The 21,272-nt window shown below is 36.1% G+C and overlaps 2 protein-coding genes across 4 annotated transcripts; one reads left to right on the top strand and one right to left on the bottom strand.

Moving 5' to 3' along the window:
* The first annotated feature begins 2,023 nt into the window (after positions 1-2,023).
* LOC144447330 (src kinase-associated phosphoprotein 2-B-like) lies at positions 2,024-9,529 on the top strand. Of its 2 annotated transcripts, none has more exons than XM_078137296.1 (7): positions 2,024-2,163; positions 3,127-3,300; positions 4,033-4,254; positions 4,723-4,806; positions 5,504-5,709; positions 6,269-6,341; positions 7,675-9,529. In XM_078137296.1, exons 1-7 carry the CDS (start codon positions 2,124-2,126, stop codon positions 8,130-8,132), a joined length of 1,257 nt encoding a protein of 418 aa, XP_077993422.1. In that variant the 5' UTR covers positions 2,024-2,123; the 3' UTR covers positions 8,133-9,529. The 2 variants fall into 2 exon arrangements, with proteins under 2 accessions (XP_077993422.1, XP_077993421.1); XM_078137295.1 differs by having other exon boundaries at positions 5,501-5,709.
* Positions 9,530-10,176: 647 nt separating this feature from the next.
* On the bottom strand, positions 10,177-21,112 carry LOC144447414 (chromobox protein homolog 3-like). 2 transcript variants are annotated; one of them, XM_078137429.1, is made up of 6 exons: positions 21,051-21,096; positions 16,860-16,931; positions 16,288-16,482; positions 14,536-14,683; positions 14,047-14,150; positions 10,177-13,137 (listed from the first exon to the last, which is right to left on the bottom strand). In XM_078137429.1, exons 2-6 carry the CDS (start codon positions 16,865-16,867, stop codon positions 12,996-12,998), a joined length of 597 nt encoding a protein of 198 aa, XP_077993555.1. In that variant the 5' UTR covers positions 16,868-16,931; positions 21,051-21,096; the 3' UTR covers positions 10,177-12,995. The 2 variants fall into 2 exon arrangements, with proteins under 2 accessions (XP_077993555.1, XP_077993556.1); XM_078137430.1 differs by lacking the exon at positions 16,860-16,931 and having other exon boundaries at positions 10,178-13,137; positions 21,051-21,112.
* Positions 21,113-21,272: the final 160 nt, after the last annotated feature.

The following is a 21,272-nucleotide window of genomic DNA, read 5'->3' as shown; positions in this document are numbered from 1 at the left end:
ATGACAATATGATGAAAAGGAAAAATACTTGAAATCACACATAATGATCGACAGCAGCATGTATTTGGTACTGATGTTTGGTATTGCTGTGACTACACATCCAATCGTGTAATGTGGACGTCATTGTCAGAAAATTTCATCTATTTTGAATTTTTCGTTTGATGACTTTACAGTAGAGTACTTCACAGTTGGCTTCCTGGCAATGTTTGGCATGATAACAGCACAATGCCACAAACTGTCGACATATCGGGCATCTGCCACCAATTTTATTCTTACATTTACGGACATGAATTATAACAAGTTTCATCTTGTGACATTTTGGCAAAGGACAGGCTGCATTATGACAGTGAGATGCATGTTTCAGAGTAAGGATACAGTGTTGGATAGCTTGTCGTTTAGTTTCTTGTGGACTGCAAACCTGGTTCACTTGACCATGGATCCACTTGTATTTGTTACATTCACGTCCCATTATTCTAGAAAATTAATAGAAAATACATTTATGTTCTTTACCAATAGGTTAGACTAAAGGTCTATTGTTGTTTGCACTCTGCATTATTGTAAACAACAGCAACATGAAGTGCAATGTGGAGTTGTAAACAACAGCAACATGAAGTGCAATGTGGAGTGAACAACAGCAACATGAAGTACAATGTGGAGTGAACAACAGCAACATGAAGTACAATGTGGAGTTGTAAACAACAGCAACATGAAGTGCAATGTGGAGTTGTAAACAACAGCAACATGATGTGCAATGTGGAGTTGTAAACAACAGCAACATGAAGTGTAATGTGGCGTTGTAAACAACAGCAACATGAAGTGTAATGTGGAGTTGTAAACAACAGCAACATGAAGTGTAATGTGGAGTTGTAAACAACAGCAACATGAAGTGCAATGTGGAGTTGTAAACAACAGCAACATGAAGTGCAATGTGGAGTTGTAAACAACAGCAACATGAAGTGTAATGTGGCGTTGTAAACAACAGCAACATGAAGTGTAATGTGGCGTTGTAAATAACAGCAACATGAAGTGCAATGTGGAGTTGTAAACAACAGCAACATGAAGTGCAATGTGGAGTTGTAAACAACAGCAACATGAAGTGCAATGTGGAGTTGTAAACAACAGCAACATGATGTGCAATGTGGAGTTGTAAACAAGAGCAACATGAAGTGCAATGTGGAGTTGTAAACAACAGCAACATGATGTGCAATGTGGAGTTGTAAACAACAGCAACATGAAGTGCAATGTGGAGTTGTAAACAACAGCAACATGAAGTGCAATGTGGAGTTGTAAACAACAGCAACATGATGTGCAATGTGGAGTTGTAAACAACAGCAACATGAAGTGCAATGTGGAGTTGTAAACAACAGCAACATGATGTGCAATGTGGAGTTGTAAACAACAGCAACATGAAGTGTAATGTGGAGTTGTAAACAACAGCAACATGAAGCATCATTCACCGTGTTGTACCTTTTTTTTCCAGATTCCAGAGAAAAGTCTCTTGTGAAGACAAAAGCATATTATTAATAGGTGATCCATTTTTAACCCAGTGACTTTATTTTTATTTTTATAGATTATAGTCACAGGCACTCGAATCAATGTGTATGATTTAAAAAAAAATGTATGTAAATAAGTCATATTTATATACAATACATTTTTTTTTCTACACATTGATTCGAGTACCTGTGATTATACTTAACTGCTTTACACGGGAAATGTCAAATAGCGGAATAATCAATTCACTCCAAACGTTCGGAACTATAAAAGCAACTTACCGATGGCAACAGTTTGATTACCAGGTAGAAATTAGACAAAATTTCAAAAACGTACGACTGAACGTCCTTGTGTCAACTTCGCTCTCAAATATTCACAGTCCGAAATTCTTTCCTGGTTCATGTGGTTTGCGTCACCACTAAGTCCGTAAAGAAGTGCGCCATTGGTTCACTAGCGTGAGAGATAGCCAATAACAAAGTGCGTAACATCTAGGACGTATACAGAACCCGGAACTAAAGTGGCATAAAGTTCTTCACAGCAGGGCGTGGGCAGGTAAAGAAATGCACTGAAGCACACTCAGTATTTCCCTTTCAAAAGATCCATTAGTTGTCCTTCAGCAAACAAGAGCCAACATGGAAGCGGTTCTTAAAGACGTAAAAAATATCATGAAAGGTAGGTTCGCATTATGTTGTTAGATGATATATTTTTTTCTTTCGACTTTCAGTCAACGGTTCTCAACTTCCTTGTTGTTGTCATCGTTGGTGTAAGTCCTGCTTGCGCAGTTAAAGTCAAGACTCGATTTTGATATAAATTTGACCCCCGTGGAGATCTCGAAGGAAAGGACAATATCGGAATCGAGTCCCGGCTTATTTTGTCTGCAAGCAGGAGTATGTGGTCAGCGACTAACCGTCCGATCATTATCCTTTGGTCGTATGTTATGTATTAATGTGTACCGTACGTAATATGAGTGTGTGTGTGTAGTTTCGGGTCAAATGCAAGGACATTGGGATGATCCATGGAATTTTCATCAGAGTACACAGCAAGACAAACTGCCAATGTTGAAGTTTTGTATCGTGACGAAATCATAATTTCCAACCAAAATACTAGTATTGCGAGAGGATGTCGACCACAGTCACACGTGGGCTAATAATAATATTCTATTCATGGATGGTCGTATACTATTACTAATACAAAAAAAAATCGTGTTATTTAATGAATGTTTACAAATAGTCAAAGATTAACGTCACCATTGCTTGCTTATCTCATTTTTATTTGCAAACACTGGTGACGTTGTTTTTGAATATTCGTAAATACCTCACGAGCAATATTATGACCATCCTTGAATAGAATATTAGCCCACAAGCCACTGTGACTTAGACCTTCTTCTTCAGTATCATACTGCCAAACAAAATTCGAAGTTCAGTATGTATTGTCATGGAATGGAATGGCACAAAATTAGTTAGATATGTGTATTTTCATGACAGTGTTATAGACGGAATCTCCATGAAGGGTTACATTATTATTTATGTATAATAGGTCCTTGGATGCTACACCAAAGTATCCGATGGTTCCATGCAATTAGTAGCACTGCCTAACTATATATAAAGATAACCATTTCTCAACATTTTGTTTCAGATGTCGAGAACTTCCTGACAATGGTATTGAAAAAAGAAAAGTTGTCCAAAGATGCTACCAAGAAGAAAGAAGACCTGTTAACAAAAGTTAGTGGTCTTCGGACCAAAATAGACTCTGAGGAGAAGGAGAAAGTACAGGCAGAGATGAAAAGCAACACAGCAGTGGTGCCACAAGGTACGTTTGTTGACAATATTAAACTTTGATATGCCATTTTTCATTTCTTTGTATTACCCCAGTTTCTATATTCATTCACTTTATGCTATAACATATCACATAGTTCTTTCATTTCCTTTCCTGGCCTCTCAAGCTATATATAGTTGATAGTTCCTGGTTTTGGGAAAATGGAATTTCCTGCTAATAGTGAGAGACATGAAACAAAGAGATATTACTCTGTATACATGTATCTATAAATGTATTTGTTTTCTATCTCATAACTAGTGAATGGTTACAACAGCCTTTCAGACTAATAACACGGTTGCTGCACTAATTCAGCAAAAATGATGTAGACTTGGTGTTTCACTCATGGGACATTACGTTTTTTGACACAGAGATAGACATATTTCAACTCCAATCTGATTAAAATCCGATGTGGTGAAAGCGGCGTGATGTCCTTATTTACCTCTATTTATCGTGTTGTAACGTTTGTTTTGTTCAGAGTGATCGCCACGGCGATCACTCAGTATGAAAACAAACGACACAAAACGATGAAAATAAAGGTAAATAAAGCATTTAGACGCTTTCACCACATCGGATTTTAATCAGATTTATTTCAACTCTAGACTATACGTTAACAGAGGCACAACAAACACTGTTTTACATGATTTGTTACAAGTTGTAAAATATCTACTTAGTTTCTTCTTCAGCTATACAGAGGGGAAAACAATAATCTGTGTTATTACCTTATAGAACCAGATGAAGAGTATGCAGATGTTGAGGTACCAGAACCTCAGAATTCAGGTGATACTAACATTGATGAAGGTATAATGGATGAATTGTATGAAGAAGCAGGATCTACTGACCTGGCCCAGTTATCAACTAAGACTGCAACAGATTCTGGACCAGGTGTAGAAACAGATAGTATAGCAGATGACAATAAAAGTCTTGATGATGTATTAATTTACGATGAATGTAAGTTGAAAGTTTATTGTTGTTTTTTGCGAAGTACACATTAAATCTTAAAGTACTAAGTGTACACATTAGTATCCTCGTTACAGAAATGTTCATAGGAGATAACAATGTTTTAGGAAATATCTCCCCTTCCTGTCCACATTTCCATACACCCAAACCCTCCCCCTTTCACTATTATAAGCACCCCAGTGAGATTGTACTTTTTAAGATAACCAGATTCTTGAAACAGAAAAATGTACATGATTTCATAATTTAATGTACTTGCACAAATATCTTTAGATTTCATGTCTTTTCAAAAAGAAGGATGTAGTGTGAACTTCAAAATGTCAGATATTTAAAAAGTGAATGAACCCATACCTCGTGCTACATGAATGGACATAATGAGGCTGAGTTACAAACTTCTTCATTCTGTTGTAATTCTAGCATAATGTACATAATTAAAGTAAGAATATTTAATATTTCTTGCAGCCAAATTGTTGAATGTTAAACCCACTGCTGCTAGTGACTTGAACTTACCGTTAAAAAGTGGATATCTAGAAAAGAAGCGGAAAGGTAAACATGTCTTCTGTATAAAAGCTGATTTTTATCTTCTTGGAACTATCTCTGATTCAAAGTGTTGTGTGACAAAAATATTCAGAGTGTAGATCTTACTATGTTAGTCTTGTTAGATGTACGTGATGTGTATTACCTGAAAGGTAAAATCCAATCAGACTTTGGCTTGACAAAGATTGTGACAACTGTGATGTCATTTCCTGCAAGGAATTGTGGGAGGACATTGCAGAAAGCATGGAGAGCACATGCAGTGAACCTGGGCAATAATGTTTCATATTATGCCCCGGCACACTTTGCCCAAATATGGCAAGTAGTGCGCTCATCCCTATCCGTTCTCTCAGTGATTTTGCTTCTGCATTATTTTTGTGTTTTTTTCAATTTATGTGGTTATGTGATTCAAATGATATTTCAATACCACTACACAGAGTATATGATATAACCTTTACAGCCCGGATATGGGTTTTGCGGACCTCGGTACTACAGCTTACAGGTCCTTCTGCTGTACAACCTCACCTAAGTCCGCAAACTCCACATCCGGGCCATAAAGATTAGTAATATCTTCATTTATACTATTGTAGAGAGCTGAAATTTGTCAACACTACAGATTAATTATTACCAATGCTGTAGTTTGTGTATTTTATCTCACATTATTTTCTTTTTCTTTTCTCATTAACTTACGACATCTTATAACTAGAAGGACAGAGAGGTTTTTCAACATGGCAGAAGAGATGGTGTGTTGTCAAAGATAATCTCTTCTACTATTACAATAAACCAAGTGACAAAAAACAGAAAAATGTGGTTTGTCTTCTTGGCTATGAGGCAAAACATGCCCCACATGCTGCAGAGAAGAAGAAGAAAGAAAACTGTTTTGAAATTACTCACCCTGAAAATAGACCATTCCAGGTAAAAGGATACTGAATAGTACATTAATCTTAATGCTATTGAATCATCTCTTTAAGTTTTACCCCATCTACCTCAGTGAGAAATGATAAAGTTGTTTTATGATGATACAATTGTTTTATAAATTAAAAATCCAAAATAAATACTAAATCCTCCTCCATATTACTTTAACCTGGGCACATTTAGATATTATTCCCAATATTTTTCTTTGTTTAGCCAAGGAATTACAAGTGAGCTGAGGGGTTTGGCACTATGAGTCGCGAGATGAGTAGTGACAAAACCCTTAGGTCATGAGTATTTTCCAGCTGAATGAAGAAAAATATTGTGGAATAACATAATTATACCAGCGCCAGTAATGTCAAAGAAAAATCAGGGAAAGTAATGGTAATTTTGAACGTTTTGACACATATTTCAAACACAGCAGAACCAGTGACGTATTGAGTTTTGCTAGTGAAATCTAACATAGTACCTTACACATTTTAACCTTTAAGTTACAGTGTAGTAATATCAATCTAAACCAGATCTTGCTATTACTGAGTGATTTCTTTTCATATTTTTACAGTTTGTTGCCTCAAACAAGAAAGAGATGGATGAATGGATTGAAGCTATACACAAAGCAAGCAAAGCTGAAAGTGGTAAGCCATAGCAATACAGGATTTGAACTAGAGTTTGACAGCAATGAGGCCCTGGCAGAGACCCATTTACATGTAATACTCAAAACAGGGAGTCCCTTGAAGAATTTTAGGGATTCCAAATCACTCCCATTTACTCTACATCATACAGATATCAGCATAAACATACCTTTATATTAAAAACTACACACATTTACAGTCACTTGTAAAGTACAGTAACTGTGTATTTAGTTACTTTCAATCTGCCAAGTGGAAAAGTCATCCACCACAAACTTTAAACATTGACATTATCACGTTGTTTGAGTGTATCTATCAATTTCTTCTATAAAATATTTCATACAGCTGGAAAGACCTTTTAAATCATGATTTCTGTTTACACAGTGTCTTTTTACCAGGCATGGACAAAACACAAGTCTTAAAAAAAACATGAAAATTATAGAGTTTTGCTATGTCCATTTGATGCCAATGTAGTTTCTAACTAAACCACATCTGGTCAAAGTCCCTCAATCAGCACAAAAAGTTGTTCATCCATTAAGTGAACCCCAACTGCTATAGTGATGTAAACAGTGTATAAGTAGCATCCTGAGCTGACAATTATACCATATTTGGACATTACATAACTGCCCCAATAAACACTAACTTTATGAGGGACTGTGTTATTGGTTAGAATTTTGTGATTGATTAACAAAACATGATGTTAATGACTGTGTGGGTGGCTGTGGATGAATTTTAAATTGCATCTCATGCATTTGAGGACTTCTACAGTAACGACTTTTACTATACTGTGAGTGGAGGTGTAAATGGTAACGACACTGTATAGGAACTAGACTAGTGGAGGTGTAAATCGTAACGACACTGTATAGGAACTAGACTGAGTGGAGGTGTAAATGGTAACGATACTGTATAGGAACTAGACTGTGAGTGGAGATGTAAATGGTAACAATACTGTATAGGAACTAGACTGTGAGTGGAGGTGTAAATGGTAACAATACTGTATAGGAACTAGACTGTGAGTGGAGGTGTAAATGGTAACAATACTGTATAGGAACTAGACTACTCTATCCAGGACTCAACAAATTTTTGATATACTAATAATGTTAATTTCATACAGTGCTTTCCCATACTGTGCTCAAAACACTTTGTAATCATTACCCCAGGTACAACCCTATAATGTCACAACTGTCCTTTATATATTCTCTACTCCCAGGGATAGGGTCATTGTTTTTCAATCAAGGCCAACTTTTTCAATAGCTCTGCCAGCAGACTATTTTGCTCACCTAAGTCTAAAAAACAATCTGACATGTGTCTTTAAAATAAAACCTATCTCTTTTTTCAGAGTCTGACTCTGGAGCTAAGCCAATCGAGGATGATGGCGAGACATATGAAGATGTTGCCCAGCCTGCTGCCATCACTGAAGAACTTTATGAGGTTGCCGAGGAGGAGCCTAAACCTAAAGAGAAACCCGTTGTCATCATAGAACCAAACAAATCAGTGTTGTTCAATGAAATCTTACCCAAACACGAAACCAAGAAAGAGGAGGTTGTTACCAAGACAACCGTACCGGTGATGCAGTGTTCAAATTGGGAATATGATTATAACGAGATCTATGTAGCAATGTGGGACTGCAAGGGAAGTCAGAATGAGGAGCTGAGTTTTAAGAGAGGTGAATTTGTACACATTATCAATAAACTGGACGAATTTGCAGACTACAAATGGTGGATTGGTGAAACCAAGGATAAGGTTGGCTTCTTGCCAAAAGAATATGTCATGAAAGCATATGATTTAGACATTTAAGATTTCTAATAAAGCTGCTATGAATCTCACTTATTTATGTACATAACAGATTTATTCTTAAAAAAACTTACGCGAAGAAACATAATTGTGTGTTCCTGATAACATGGCGTCAGAGATTAGGATAGGTCGGTTGGAATTTTATTTTATTTTATTTTATCTTTTTAATTATTTTTATTTCTGCTTTGACCCAAAACCAAACGAAATGTCGGCCGGTCAGAATACCCCTCCTGAAATATGTCAGGTATCACTAGGGAAAGAAGATGTACATGAAGGTCAAGAAGACAAAGAATTTCTTATCTCCTTGTTTTAAACGTTTAAAATATTAAAGTTTAAACTGGAATTGGTGGAGTTATCGTAAACACACAACTTTTTTTATTTTGCCTTACCTATGACAAGTACTCAGTTTTACTGCAGCTTACACTGTTATACTGCAGCTTATACTCAGTTGTACCGTAGCTTACTCATACTGCAGCTTATAGCCATACTGCAGCTTATACTGTTGTACTGCAGCTTATAGTTATACTGCAGCTTATACTCAGTTGTACTGCAGCTTAGTTATACTGCAGTTTATAGTTATACTGCAGCTTATACTGTTAAACTGCAGTTTATACAGTTATACTGCAGCTTAGTTATACTGAAGATTTCCTGCAGCCTTTACTGTTATACTGCAGTTTATACAGTTATACTGCAGCTTATACAGTTATACTGCAGCTTATACTCAGTTATACTGAAGTTGTAAACCAAACAAGACCATAAAGTTGCAGACTGGCACAACCCCATAGCAGTCTATAACTGTTTGACAACATATTTCTGAGAATTTTAAAAATTTTCTGGAAGTTTTTATAGGTTTAGAACAGAATCGGAAAAATAAATATAAAGTTTTTAAGTTTAAGTGTATTAAGCAGAAATTATTGTGATTTTTGAGTTGATCACTTAAGTGATGACATTGTAATAAAAAATAAAATATTGTTTGTTAGAATTTGTTAAATAACGCCAAGTAATGTCATGTCACATTTGAAGAATTTATTGTGGATGTATACTGAATTTTAAAGTGTTATATTAACGGTATGATTTCTGTGTAACACTTTTTGTCTAATTTGCTGCTGTGTGGTAATAATAGGTGTACATGTATCCAGCCACAGAAAACAAGTGTACATCAGTTCATCAAATTTATATTCTAATAATTTCACGATGTGTAGACTTTTTAACAAAAAGACTACTGCACTGTTAGCTGGACTTTTAATATTTCGTCAAATTTGAAGGTTTAGTTGAGTTATCACCTGCCCACAGTCTTCATTATAATATTGGCATGTATCATTTTGTAGTAAATAAATACATTTATAAACAGATTAATCTTTCACAGGTTTGCACCTCAGTTGATCTTTTCAAGGTGGAATGTATCATTTGATCTGTTTCTTACCTCTACAAACGTTACTTTTTATATTTACCATTTAAGTCATAATTTCTTCTTTTAATTCAGCACAATTAAACTATAGAATGTGGTGAAACGTGTGTGTGTGTGTGTGTAACTACGGTGAGGCCAAGAGTGAACTGTATAGGGACCCAAAGCCTGAAAGATGCAGGTATTGGTTCCAGTTATGTAGCAAGTGGTTAAATAAGTGGACCAACATAGCAACTGGACCTTTCAGACTACTGGAACCAAGAAAGTCATTTTCATGACCCCAGCACCACTAAAATAGAACAATTAGCAAATCTGACATATTTGCTGCTTAGAGTCAGACCAAGATAACCAAACAGTGGCGGTACACTGTGGTGGCACATGCATACAGGTCCAGCCCACAGGTAGTGTGACTAATCAACCTTAGTACACCTGCCAGTTTCTCACCCTTAATATGGAAAAACAGGTCTTACATACATTGCAACAACTGCGGTAGTATGTAAGGTATGTCGTGACAAGGTGCCCTCACACATTAGTCAACCGTTCTTAAAAGGAAGTCGGAGCGAAAAGATGCATCGTTGTCTACACTTGCTGTCTCATTACAAATGCAGACATATTAGGAACATCTGCATCAAAATATAAGAACACGAACACAATCATTGTTTACTACATCAGATACATTTAATAAAATTGTGCCACAAACTGGTTCTGAAGTAACAAGCTACAAGTTTTGAAGAAGGCTGGATTTTGTTTGAAATCTAGTGACAGGATACCACTATCTCGATCACTTTATCTGTGCCACAAACCTCTAGTGAACTATTTGATTTCACTACAAAAGAACACTATTGTACTTTCTTATGCTAATCCTGCCACTTTCTTGAATCACTGTACGGACCCCACTGGAAACAAGTCTTTGACTTTCGTGGGTTATCCAAGTAATTCAACAATTTGTACCAGTTTTTACTTGTATATCTGCACTGTCGATCTTGTTGTTTTACTGAAATAAACTAAACTAAACTAACATTTCCAACAGACAATCATAAACTTGTTCATACAGAGAAGTGTTGCACCAGATGGAGTGATCGGTTTAAAAAAAAAACTTTACTGTAAAAAGCACAAAACGAGCAAGAACTTGCATTTATGATGACACAAGAAAACTAGCGGTCTGATAGAACAATTTTTCCCAACACACACATGGACTCACATTCAACATTTACAAATTTAAAAAACAGATATCTGTACAGTACTTTGTTTGTTTGGCAGTTGCTTTTTTTTTCACCCCACCAGTGAGTTCCTCCTAAATTGACAAGATGTGTATCGGCCCTACTTACATTTTCTAATCAGAAGTTTACTTACATATATGATGCTGGTGATATTAGTATTTTTTCACAAAATAGCATAAAATATAACCTAGGGACAATGTCTAATCATATGCAAAATTGCAGACACAAAATCCAAATCTGCAGAAACGGAAAATATTCAACTGAAAGTACTACTATAGCAGTATACATATTTAACAGCAAGAATGTTCTATGGAAGTTAAAATTTCAACTAGTCTTCAAGATCTACAGATCTTTATCTACCTTACCTATGATGTTGTATGAGTGAAAATCCAACCTTCTTTTATATATAGATATCAAACCATAGGTTTGACTCTGGCCAGGCTTCAGTGACTGAACGCAATATGAAAGTGTAACATGTAATTTGGTGAACTGGATCTCACAATATACCAAGTTACTATGTAGTACAATATGTGGCCTAGCCACTATGCACTAGCAGTTTTGACATAGTGAGAACTGAAAATTATGGCTGTTTAGATTCGAGTAATGGATTTTTCCTTTGGATTTCACAGCTTTTCTCACATCTAGAGGGCAGTATTTCATGGTCTCTTTAGAGCCACATAGTACTTGGTATCACTAGAGGGCAGTATTTGTTGGGAGTCAGAAAATCTTACTCTTGGAGCCATCGTTCTCATTTGCAAGCCATCAAAATACTCCCCTAGTTAGGGCCAAACCGACTGCCATGAGAATTGCTGTGGTATAGAAATGCACAATTTCACTTTAATTTAAGACACCAACTTTGATGCTGTAGCATGTTAATTCAAACTATCAGTGCCACCACTATAATATCTTCATCTACATACTCTAATCTTGTTTATTACATGGAATACTGAATTTAGAAAAATACAAACCATTACAGATCATAACTGCAAAATCTGTTGGAAGTTCTGAAACAAGCCTGGCCACAGTTGGGTGTCTGTTTTAAACTTGTTGAAAAAAACAATGCTCTGAAATTAGTTAACAACAGTATAGTTTTTTTAAAATTAATACAGCCATGATTATTAAATGTTTAAAATCAAAACTCTAAGTATATTCTACGCAAAAGAGACAAAATGGGACAGGACAGGAAATATATTTACTTTTTTTAGGTAAAGACTGGACTGATGCTTGGGAATATATCTTGTATTTAGGAACACACACTGTACAGTAGTTTATTATCACATGCACTGACAATATTAAACTCAGAATGACTACAAACAGCGTTCTCCTTTTTTTTCTCAGAAAATGAATTTATGGTATACTAGAAGCTTGATGTAAAGTCATTTACAGTCCTGTTTACTTCATGAAAATACTCTATGTTTTAAAGACTAAGAAATATCAATATTAACTCAGTTTAGTTTGGGATAAAAATGTCAAATTTGTAGGGGCTTTCACCATCCAGAAAGAAAATGGTGACCATCTAAACCCTATATTCTGAAGGCCCCCTCCCACAAGATCCACAGGAAAGAACACAACAAACAGAATATGGTTGAAGTTCAACTTTTGAAGACAACAAATATAGTATTCTGAGTGAATAATGATAGTTGGATCCACCTGCAGTTGGATAATGAAATATTTCTGTCTGTACAAATACCCTATGTGCATTGACTGTTCTGTACATAAAGACCTACGACTGTGCAAACATCACAACTGTGTTACCTCAAAAAAGTATAACACTTGATGCATGTTATTGATACTGACACCATTGCTAGTAGACTCAGTTTGCTTATATCTTTTAAATATTCCAGAATGGTGCAAGTTGTGTCACCGTTAAAAGACCTTGAACTCTGAAGGACGTGTCTATTTTTTAAGAGGATGGACAACATTTGTTCACACTTCAGTACATATTGGTTTGTGTCTTTGAACATCCTCCGTGCCTATGATGGTGAACAAAAAAGGCAGGTATCAGAACATCCTCCAGGTTAATGATGGTGTAACATGACAGAGCTGAACATCCTCCATGCTAATGATGCCACAAGATGGAGAACTGCACAACAGCAGAAAGCTCCCAGGTCAAAACTGATGGTGTCACACAACTGCAGATATATCCCAGGTCATTATCGTTGGCGTTACACAACTGCAGATAGATCTCAGGTGGTCATTATCATTGGTGTTACAAAACAACATGTAAGAAATAAGTAGCAATCAAACTGCGTTTTCTGTTTCCTCCTCATCATTGTTATATGAATGCCATGTGAGGCGTTCCTCGTAAAACGATATTACAATCTGTGGACATTTCACGTTGGCTTCTTTTGCTGGAACTAAATCTGCCTCGTCACTGCCTTTCCTGCAATCAAGTACATGACAAAAAATTCATTCAGAGTACACAAATCTTGGGGAATAACACCTTTCAAAAATCTCCAAGAAAATATAAACAAGTGTACAAACTATATAATTAAAATAACACAATATGCCCATAATTTTTCAATGGACACAATCATGATGAATACATCTAGTAAATACCACATCATGTCCAAAATATTACAGCATACAACCAACGACAAGCAAGCTCTTGCAACTTGTTATAAACAGAGACACTAAATATAAGAATTGGATTAATAACACTTGGCAAACTACCGAGACTTGTCCTCTATTTCATGGTTTGAAATAAACAATTGTTTTTTATAAGTACAGTACATAAAATGCCAGGGAAACTTGACATTCATTTTCATTCACCAATGTGAGTTATGTAAAGATGTATTATGTCAAGAGGTACACTGTTCTTATCAAACCATGAAATGCAATACAAGTCTCTGTACTTCCAACACGTTGTGCGAAGTGTTATTAATCCAATTCAATTATTCACTTTCCCTGTTTATACCAAGTTCCATTAGTAAATGCTTGTCTGCTGCTGCCTGTACAAACATATATCACTATATTGACAGAATTCATTAGAATAGATTAGCATAAGTCTAGGCTAATTGTGTATTCAAGAAACAACACAACTATACCTATCTATATTTTCATACCATTCCAGGACAAGAACACTATTTTGCATGACAATAACTACTGTCTTCAGTATTTAAAGTGTAACAGAACTTGATTTGTTTGACAGAACTGGAGACCCACCGATGAAGAGGAGCTCAATCTCTTCGAAATATTTGGGTCAGAACTGTATGGTTCATGATATTATTTATATATAGAACCTCAATGTAAAGTTGATATAAGTTAAGATACACAGTAAAACATGTTTTACCATTTCATAAGAAACATGAGTTCTCCATTGGAATCTGTTGCCCCAATTATCCTCTCTGGATCCAACTTCCTTGCAAAGCCTCGTAAACCTGAATCTTGTTTTGACTACAAAGTAATGACAAACAACACATATTACAGACAGTTGATGAACATTGATGATGATCGATACAATGATATTGAAAAGTGCCTTGACCTTTTTCTTTATTTATTTTCTTTGTCAGGTAAAACACTCTCTCAATCAACCTCTCACCTCCCTAATAACAAATTCACAATTCAAACTGAAGATGTTTTGATGCAAAGGACTGAGGGATTATTTGTAGTATATTTCAAGTGATGCACCAAACTTTGGTGTTCCCCTATCTCTTACTGTGTGGTGATTCACAAGAAATGCCAGTTTTTCTCATTTTGACTCTCAACAACATTTGGCTACCATTAGCGGGCACACTGGAAACTATTCAATGTGTTATCTTTTCAAGTACAATATACACACCGTATCTTTCTTGGGTTTCTTTTTCTTAGTTTCTTCCGCTCCGTTTACCGTTGATTTCCTCTTGGGTCCTTCTTTGTGTTTGTCTTCATATTCTGCGATAAGATCTGGGCAGTCCAGATTTTCCTTTGGTTCCCATGTATTTTCTGTACTGTAAAATGTAGAAATGTAGAACATGTCGTAAACTTTGGCAAACAATGTAGAAACAATTATGGGCAGTAAATAGCTACAAATCTACTCAAGTTTCCAAGAAGTATGTTACTAAGGGAAACCACTAAAATGATGGAACAAGGTATAAACATTTACATCCTTACCCTTCTACTACAAAGATGCCCCCAAGACTGAATTATTTTTCACCAAATTATAATCACACACGACAGAATATGCACATATAAACAGCTTACTCATCAAACCCTGTCCATTGAATAGATATGCCCCCCCCCCCCCGTCCACCCACTCCATATGACCACACACGACAATGTGTTATTCCCTTTTCATATGACCAAACAGGACAATGTGCTAAATAAACATATTCACCATACCCTGCCCTCTCCCTCTCCCCAATTACAAAGGTCCCCTCAAACAAAATCATCAAAACCCAAATATGACCACATGGGACAATGTGCTATATAAACTAAATGTACTTGCTTCCACTTGAGTAGTTATTCCACTTTCGTTCCTTCCTTCCCCCATTTCCAACTACAAGGTACATCGTCATGAACCCCCAAAACTGAATTCATTCCACCAAACTACAACCACACAGACAAAGCATGCTGTGTAACAACTTACTTCCATTTGAGTAGATATTCCACTTTCCCTTCCTTCCTCCAGTCCACCCCCACCCTGACTACAAGGTGCCCCTAATACTGAATTAATTCCACCAAAATACAACCACACAGGACAAAGCATGCTGTGTAACAACTTACTTCCATTTGAGTAGATATTCCACCTTCCCTTCCTCTCTCCTCCAGTCCACCCCTACCCTGACTACAAGGTGCCCCTAATGCTGAATTAATTCCACCAAAATACAACCACACACAACAAAGCATGCTGTGTAACAACTTACTTCCATTTAAGTAGATATTCCACCTTCCCTCCCTCTTTCCTCCAGTCCACCCACCCTGACTACAAGGTGCCCCTAATACTGAATTAATTCCACCAAAACACAACCACACACAACAAAGTATGCTGTGTAACAACTTACTTCCATTTAAGTAGATATTCCACCTTCCCTCCCTCTTTCCTCCAGTCCACCCCACCCTGACTACAAGGTGCCCCTAATACTGAATTAATTCCACCAAAATACAACCACACACAACAAAGCATGCTGTGTAACAACTTACTTCCATTTAAGTAGATATTCCACCTTCCCTCCCTCTTTCCTCCAGTCCACCCCACCCTGACTACAAGGTGCCCCTAATACTGAATTAATTCCACCAAAATACAACCACACATGACAAAGCATGCTGTGTAACAACTTACTTCCATTTAAGTAGATATTCCACCTTCCCTCCCTCTTTCTTCCAGTCCACCCCACCCTGACTACAAGGTGCCCCTAATACTGAATTAATTCCACCAAAATACAACCACACATGACAAAGCATGCTGTGTAACAACTTACTTCCATTTAAGTAGATATTCCACCTTCCCTCCCTCTTTCCTCCAGTCCACCCCACCCTGACTACAAGGTGCCCCTAATACTGAATTAATTCCACCAAAATACAACCACACATGACAAAACATGCTGCAACTTACTCATCATAGCCTTTCCATTTGAGTAGATATTCTATCTTTCCTCCCTTGATACGTTTGTCAACAACTTTTTCTACTTGATATTCCTCTTCCTCTTCCTCCTCTTCAGCAGTTCCTCCTTCTGTACCCTCAACATCATCAATGGTGTCATCTTTCTTGTTGGTTTTGTTCTTACTTTTACCCATGGCTACGGTAAGACTGTAAAACAAATAACAATTGTCACCATGGCTACGGTAAGGCTAAAACAAATAATTGTCACCTTGGCTACAGTAAGACTAAAACAAATAACTGTCACCATGGCTACAGTAAGACTTCAAAACAAATAACAATTGTCAATCGTATGTATTATGCTTTGATGTTGAATATCTATGTATTAAACTTTCAGATTTATAGAATGGAAAGAAAAACTGTCTGTTTTGTAGATCAGTAAATATACATGCTTCTTGCACGTCTGATGTCCATCAGTGTCACAGAAATGCCAAAATCACATCAAAATAGTTTGTCAGTGAACTTGTAATAAATTGATTGTATGACTAACCACATAAACACTGATATAGAACAGGTTACACTCTCACCTAGACATACCAAGCTTGCTAGTTTCACTACCCAGGAAGTATACAACCAAACTAGTTGATGATGCTTGATTCCTATAATAAACTGCATCATCTCAATAACACTGTACATTTGCTACTCTAAGCAGTGTTATATCATTATTCAACAGTACTTTGTTAGTAAGGTTTAAAACTAAAGGCAGGTAAAATCTGCCAGAGTTCCAAATCATTTTTGTTCAGGCCTTGAAATAAAGCAGTGTTCCACGGTACAGACACTACTAAACACAGTATTTTGACCAATTTCATCGGGTGGTGGTCTATTAAACCAATGGAAATCAACAGAAAATTGAAGCTGAAACAGTTCACGTGGCTGAAGCAGACTAGTACATGTAGGTGTACAAGTTAAATTTGACAACTGCAGTCTTGTTACTATGTGCATAAATTTGTCAATTTGGTTGCTTTTTGCATTTGCACACATCAAACTGCCTGGATGCGACTAAATCAACCCATGTACAAAGGTTTATAAAATTTACTTACTTTGGTATAGTTGTGCAAAAACCATAATTTATATACTGGTCATGAAAGAAATGAAAGTTTTCATATCTAACAAGGTTCCATATCTATGCTGAAATTTATGTTCTTATATTATGCACAGCCAGAGTTTTTAATATTCAGAAACCCTGTAGAAGAGATGAGGAAGTCTGTTGACACTTTCGTGGCTTCTCTGTGTACAGTCAACAACAATTTTGTATAAGATTCCTGGTAAGAATTAATCCTCTTTCTCCCACCTCATACTTACTTTTGTACAAGCAAATACCCCTTCGGAGAAAGAGGATTGAAATGTATTGGAAACTCTGGAATACTTTACCCACTTATTACCACAGTCTTATTGCCATGCAGTGTAACTTGGTCCTTTGAGAGCTATGCCCTGTGTGAAAATGTGTGTGTGTGTGTGTGTGAAGCAGTGGAAACTGACAAAGCACGAGCAAAAATCAAGCCACATCATAGTATGCACAAAGTGATGTTACAAAACAAAATAGCGCCAATAATAAATGTTGGGTTCTTATATAGCGCTTTCCCACACCGTGCTCAAAGCGCTTTACAATTGGCTTTGTAGCACAACTGTATTTAGCTGTTGCTATGGGCATGCTCTTGTTGTTAGGCATATTTGCATACATTTTTAGAATCCTTATAACTTGCCTGCCCTTCCCATTTTACATCTTTGCAATATAAACCATCATTTAGCTGTTGTTATGGGCATGGTCTTGCTACAAGGCATACTTGCACACATTTTTTGAATCTGCATTTACTTACCTACCCATCCCTGTTATCTTTGTAATATGCATCGTCATTTCTAAGGGTGTGGTCATGGTTGCTAGGGCCAAGTGTGTCAAAATGTTTTCAACAATAACTGCAGAATAACACCTTCAGAAACATCCCCTCCAAATTTCAACCGCAACCGCATTCACCATGCAGTTTCAAGATATTCAGTTTTTGACCAAAATTGAATATCATTAATGGGAATATCACGCTGTCAATACAGCTTCATCTATATATGCCCAGGTGCATCCCCATTAAATTTCAATCCAATCTGCTTTGGAATTGTTCATTCTTCACCGAAAAGACACATTTTTAGACCTAATTTGCATTTCACTAATAGGATCACCATGTTATGAACAATTCTTAATATCAAAACACCACTAAGAACGTTTTCATCAAATTTCAACCCAATCTATTCAGTAGTTTTGGAATTAAACATTTTTGACCAAAAAGATACATTTTTATACCGATTTGTATATCACTGATGGGATCATCATGTCATGAACAATTCTTAAACAAAACACCTCTAAGAACATTCCAACCAAATTTCAGACCAATCTGCCCAGTAGTTTTTTAGTTTAAGCTTTTTGACCAAAATCACATTTTTAACCCAAATCACACACCAAAGGTAAGATAATTTTGATTTGAACACTTTCCTAACTAGACACCCAAGGTAATATACCCAACCAAATATCAAGGCAATCAGTCCAGTGGTTTTTGACTTGTAAGTTGTTTACACATCCACACACACACACACACACACACACACACACACACACACACACACACACACACACACACACACACACAGACAGACAGACACTTTGCCATGCCTATAGCATTATTGAACCTTACAAGTTCAGTTGCACTAATAAAACTGCAACATAAATTTTAAAGTGGCCATATGCTTGAGAACATGGTATTTATTTTGGATTTTTATTTGATAAAACAGCTTCACCATGTTTTTCTACTTGAAAAAATAATGTGAAATAACATATACCAAGTCCATGTTCATAACTCAATACATTGCGAAAAGATGCAAAAAGTGTAAAAAGTTTGTTATTGTACGTACAATAACAAAGATTTTACACATTGTTTAATGTTTTGCCGTTTATTGAGATGTGAACATGGACTTGGTATATGTTATTTTGCATTATTTTTTCAAGTAGAAAAACATGGTGAAGCTGTTTTATTAAATAAAAATCCAAAATAAATACCAAATTCTCATCCATATGGCCACTTTAAAATTTGTAATAAGTGATATTAGACTTCGTTTATAATCAAATCTAATTCCATGCAGTAACTGAAACATACAAGAAAATCGTATATTCCAAATAGAACTCAAAAATCATTTTGTAAACTTTCTGAACTCCAGTTTTTCCAAACTTGTATCTTTGTGTACAAATTAAATACCCCCTCCCTCCTCTCCACTGCAGAAGAAGCAAGATTATAAGGGATTATCATGACTTTTTTAAACCTTCTTTCTAGCAGGAAAGTATTTATACACAAGTTGCACAAAACAGGATTAACATCACTAATTACTTAAGTTTTGAGTGAAAAAATAATCAACCTATTTGGAAATGACAGAATTGCTCAGTTCTTTTAGTATGTGTCGAGGTAAACAATTTAGGTACTCTCAAATATTTTAATCAAAAAGTTGCTAAAAGAAATAATCATAGCATAAATTTCTCTCTCGACATTAACCCTCTTTCTCCCTAGGGGGTATTTGTTTGTACACAACTAATTAAAATGGGGAGAAAGAGGATTAATTGGTTTTTGTTTATGTAAATTCCATTATTATTTTCATGTCAGATCTCTTGCAAGCTACTTCCTCTTTAGGACACCCAAAATGTTTGGATTTTTCAATTTTGAGGAATGATGATGTCACCCAAATAACCAAATCTGTCAAGAACAAAACTATTGTGACCGCAGTGGAAACTGACTGTAAAACTTTAGTAACTCAGTTGTTAATACTTAAAGCTATCAGCTACACAGGTTATTTCAGCTTGGCTACAGATAACAATCTCAATATACACCACAATTCTAGTTACCAAATATATGCCTGCACACTATGTCAAAATAGTATTGTTATATATAGTAGGAAAGGTAAATATACTAACAAATGCTATTGAACCTCGTTAAGTGCATAGAAAATGTCACCAAATCGACCAACAGGAGACCGAGTGTTGGAATAAATCTTTGTAATGAATTATTTGACCTTCAAATCTGCTTGGAACAGTTCATTATAAAGAGCCACTGAGTGATACTATTGTATGTTAGCCATTCAAATCCCACAACTGTCTTGTAGTTGCAGTTGTAGCATATGATGAGCTAGCACAAATGAATGTAAATAAGACTCGAGTCCACTCAGTTACCAAGGGGGAACAGGGTTGGTGCATAGCTTAGTTTGCAATTATTGTAGTCCTGATGAACTAACTTACACAAATTTTGCTTGCAGATGCTCTGAAAGGTCTGTTATGAAATTTGACAAGAGTGATAAACACGTTCACACTTTTGATTTGAATGTAGCACATGGCGTTGATGTCGAACGCTATTTCTAAGGAAACAACAGAAACGTCACATCAAAAATAGATCTTTTGCAGACATTTGCAACTTATTCACAATTTGATTGCGTTTCAGAGTAATTCTTAAACGCCGGAGAGTTGTAACTGCCGAAAACGACAGTCAAAACAAAGGATTTTTCTTCAGAGCTGAAGCGTCACTTCTTAGTTCTAAGGCAAGGCGGCCATTTTGAAAATAAGTTACCTCGTAGAATACAGCTTCTTGGATACACAACAACTGCAAACTCAGTAAATACACGTATAATGTTGAAAAGAACATAACAAAATCCCTGTAGTTTCACATCTGTTCACCATACGACTTATTTCAACTCACCTGGTATCAATGGACAGGGAAGTGCGTTTGAAAGGATAACACTCAAATCGCGGGAAAGCAAGTTGTGCGCAATCTCAGTGTTGACATCCGGGACATTGACCAACATAAGCGCGCCCCCCAAGAGTTTATATTCAAATCATGATTTTATGCCGAAATATCTACATATCCAATATCTAAGCAACCATTTAAAAAAAATTGTTAACTTTCAGGAATATTATCCAC

This window comes from Glandiceps talaboti, chromosome 16, assembly GCF_964340395.1.
Source record: "Glandiceps talaboti chromosome 16, keGlaTala1.1, whole genome shotgun sequence".
Taxonomy (NCBI): Eukaryota; Metazoa; Hemichordata; class Enteropneusta; family Spengelidae; genus Glandiceps; species Glandiceps talaboti.
Note: the sequence above shows the minus strand (reverse complement) of the source record. Positions and strands in the feature narration are given on the sequence as shown.

Coding starts and splice junctions, on each gene's coding strand:
- LOC144447414 (XM_078137429.1), bottom strand. Junction 14,151..14,535: donor AGAAACCCAAGAAAGATACG/GTGTGTATATTG, acceptor ATTACTTTGTAG/TCAAAACAAGATTCAGGTTT. Junction 13,138..14,046: donor CTCATGTTTCTTATGAAATG/GTAAAACATGTT, acceptor ACTTGATTGCAG/GAAAGGCAGTGACGAGGCAG.
- LOC144447330 (XM_078137295.1), top strand. CDS start 2,124: ATGGAAGCGGTTCTTAAAGACGTAAAAAATATCATGAAAG. Junction 5,710..6,268: donor CTGAAAATAGACCATTCCAG/GTAAAAGGATAC, acceptor ATATTTTTACAG/TTTGTTGCCTCAAACAAGAA. Junction 6,342..7,674: donor AGCAAGCAAAGCTGAAAGTG/GTAAGCCATAGC, acceptor CTCTTTTTTCAG/AGTCTGACTCTGGAGCTAAG.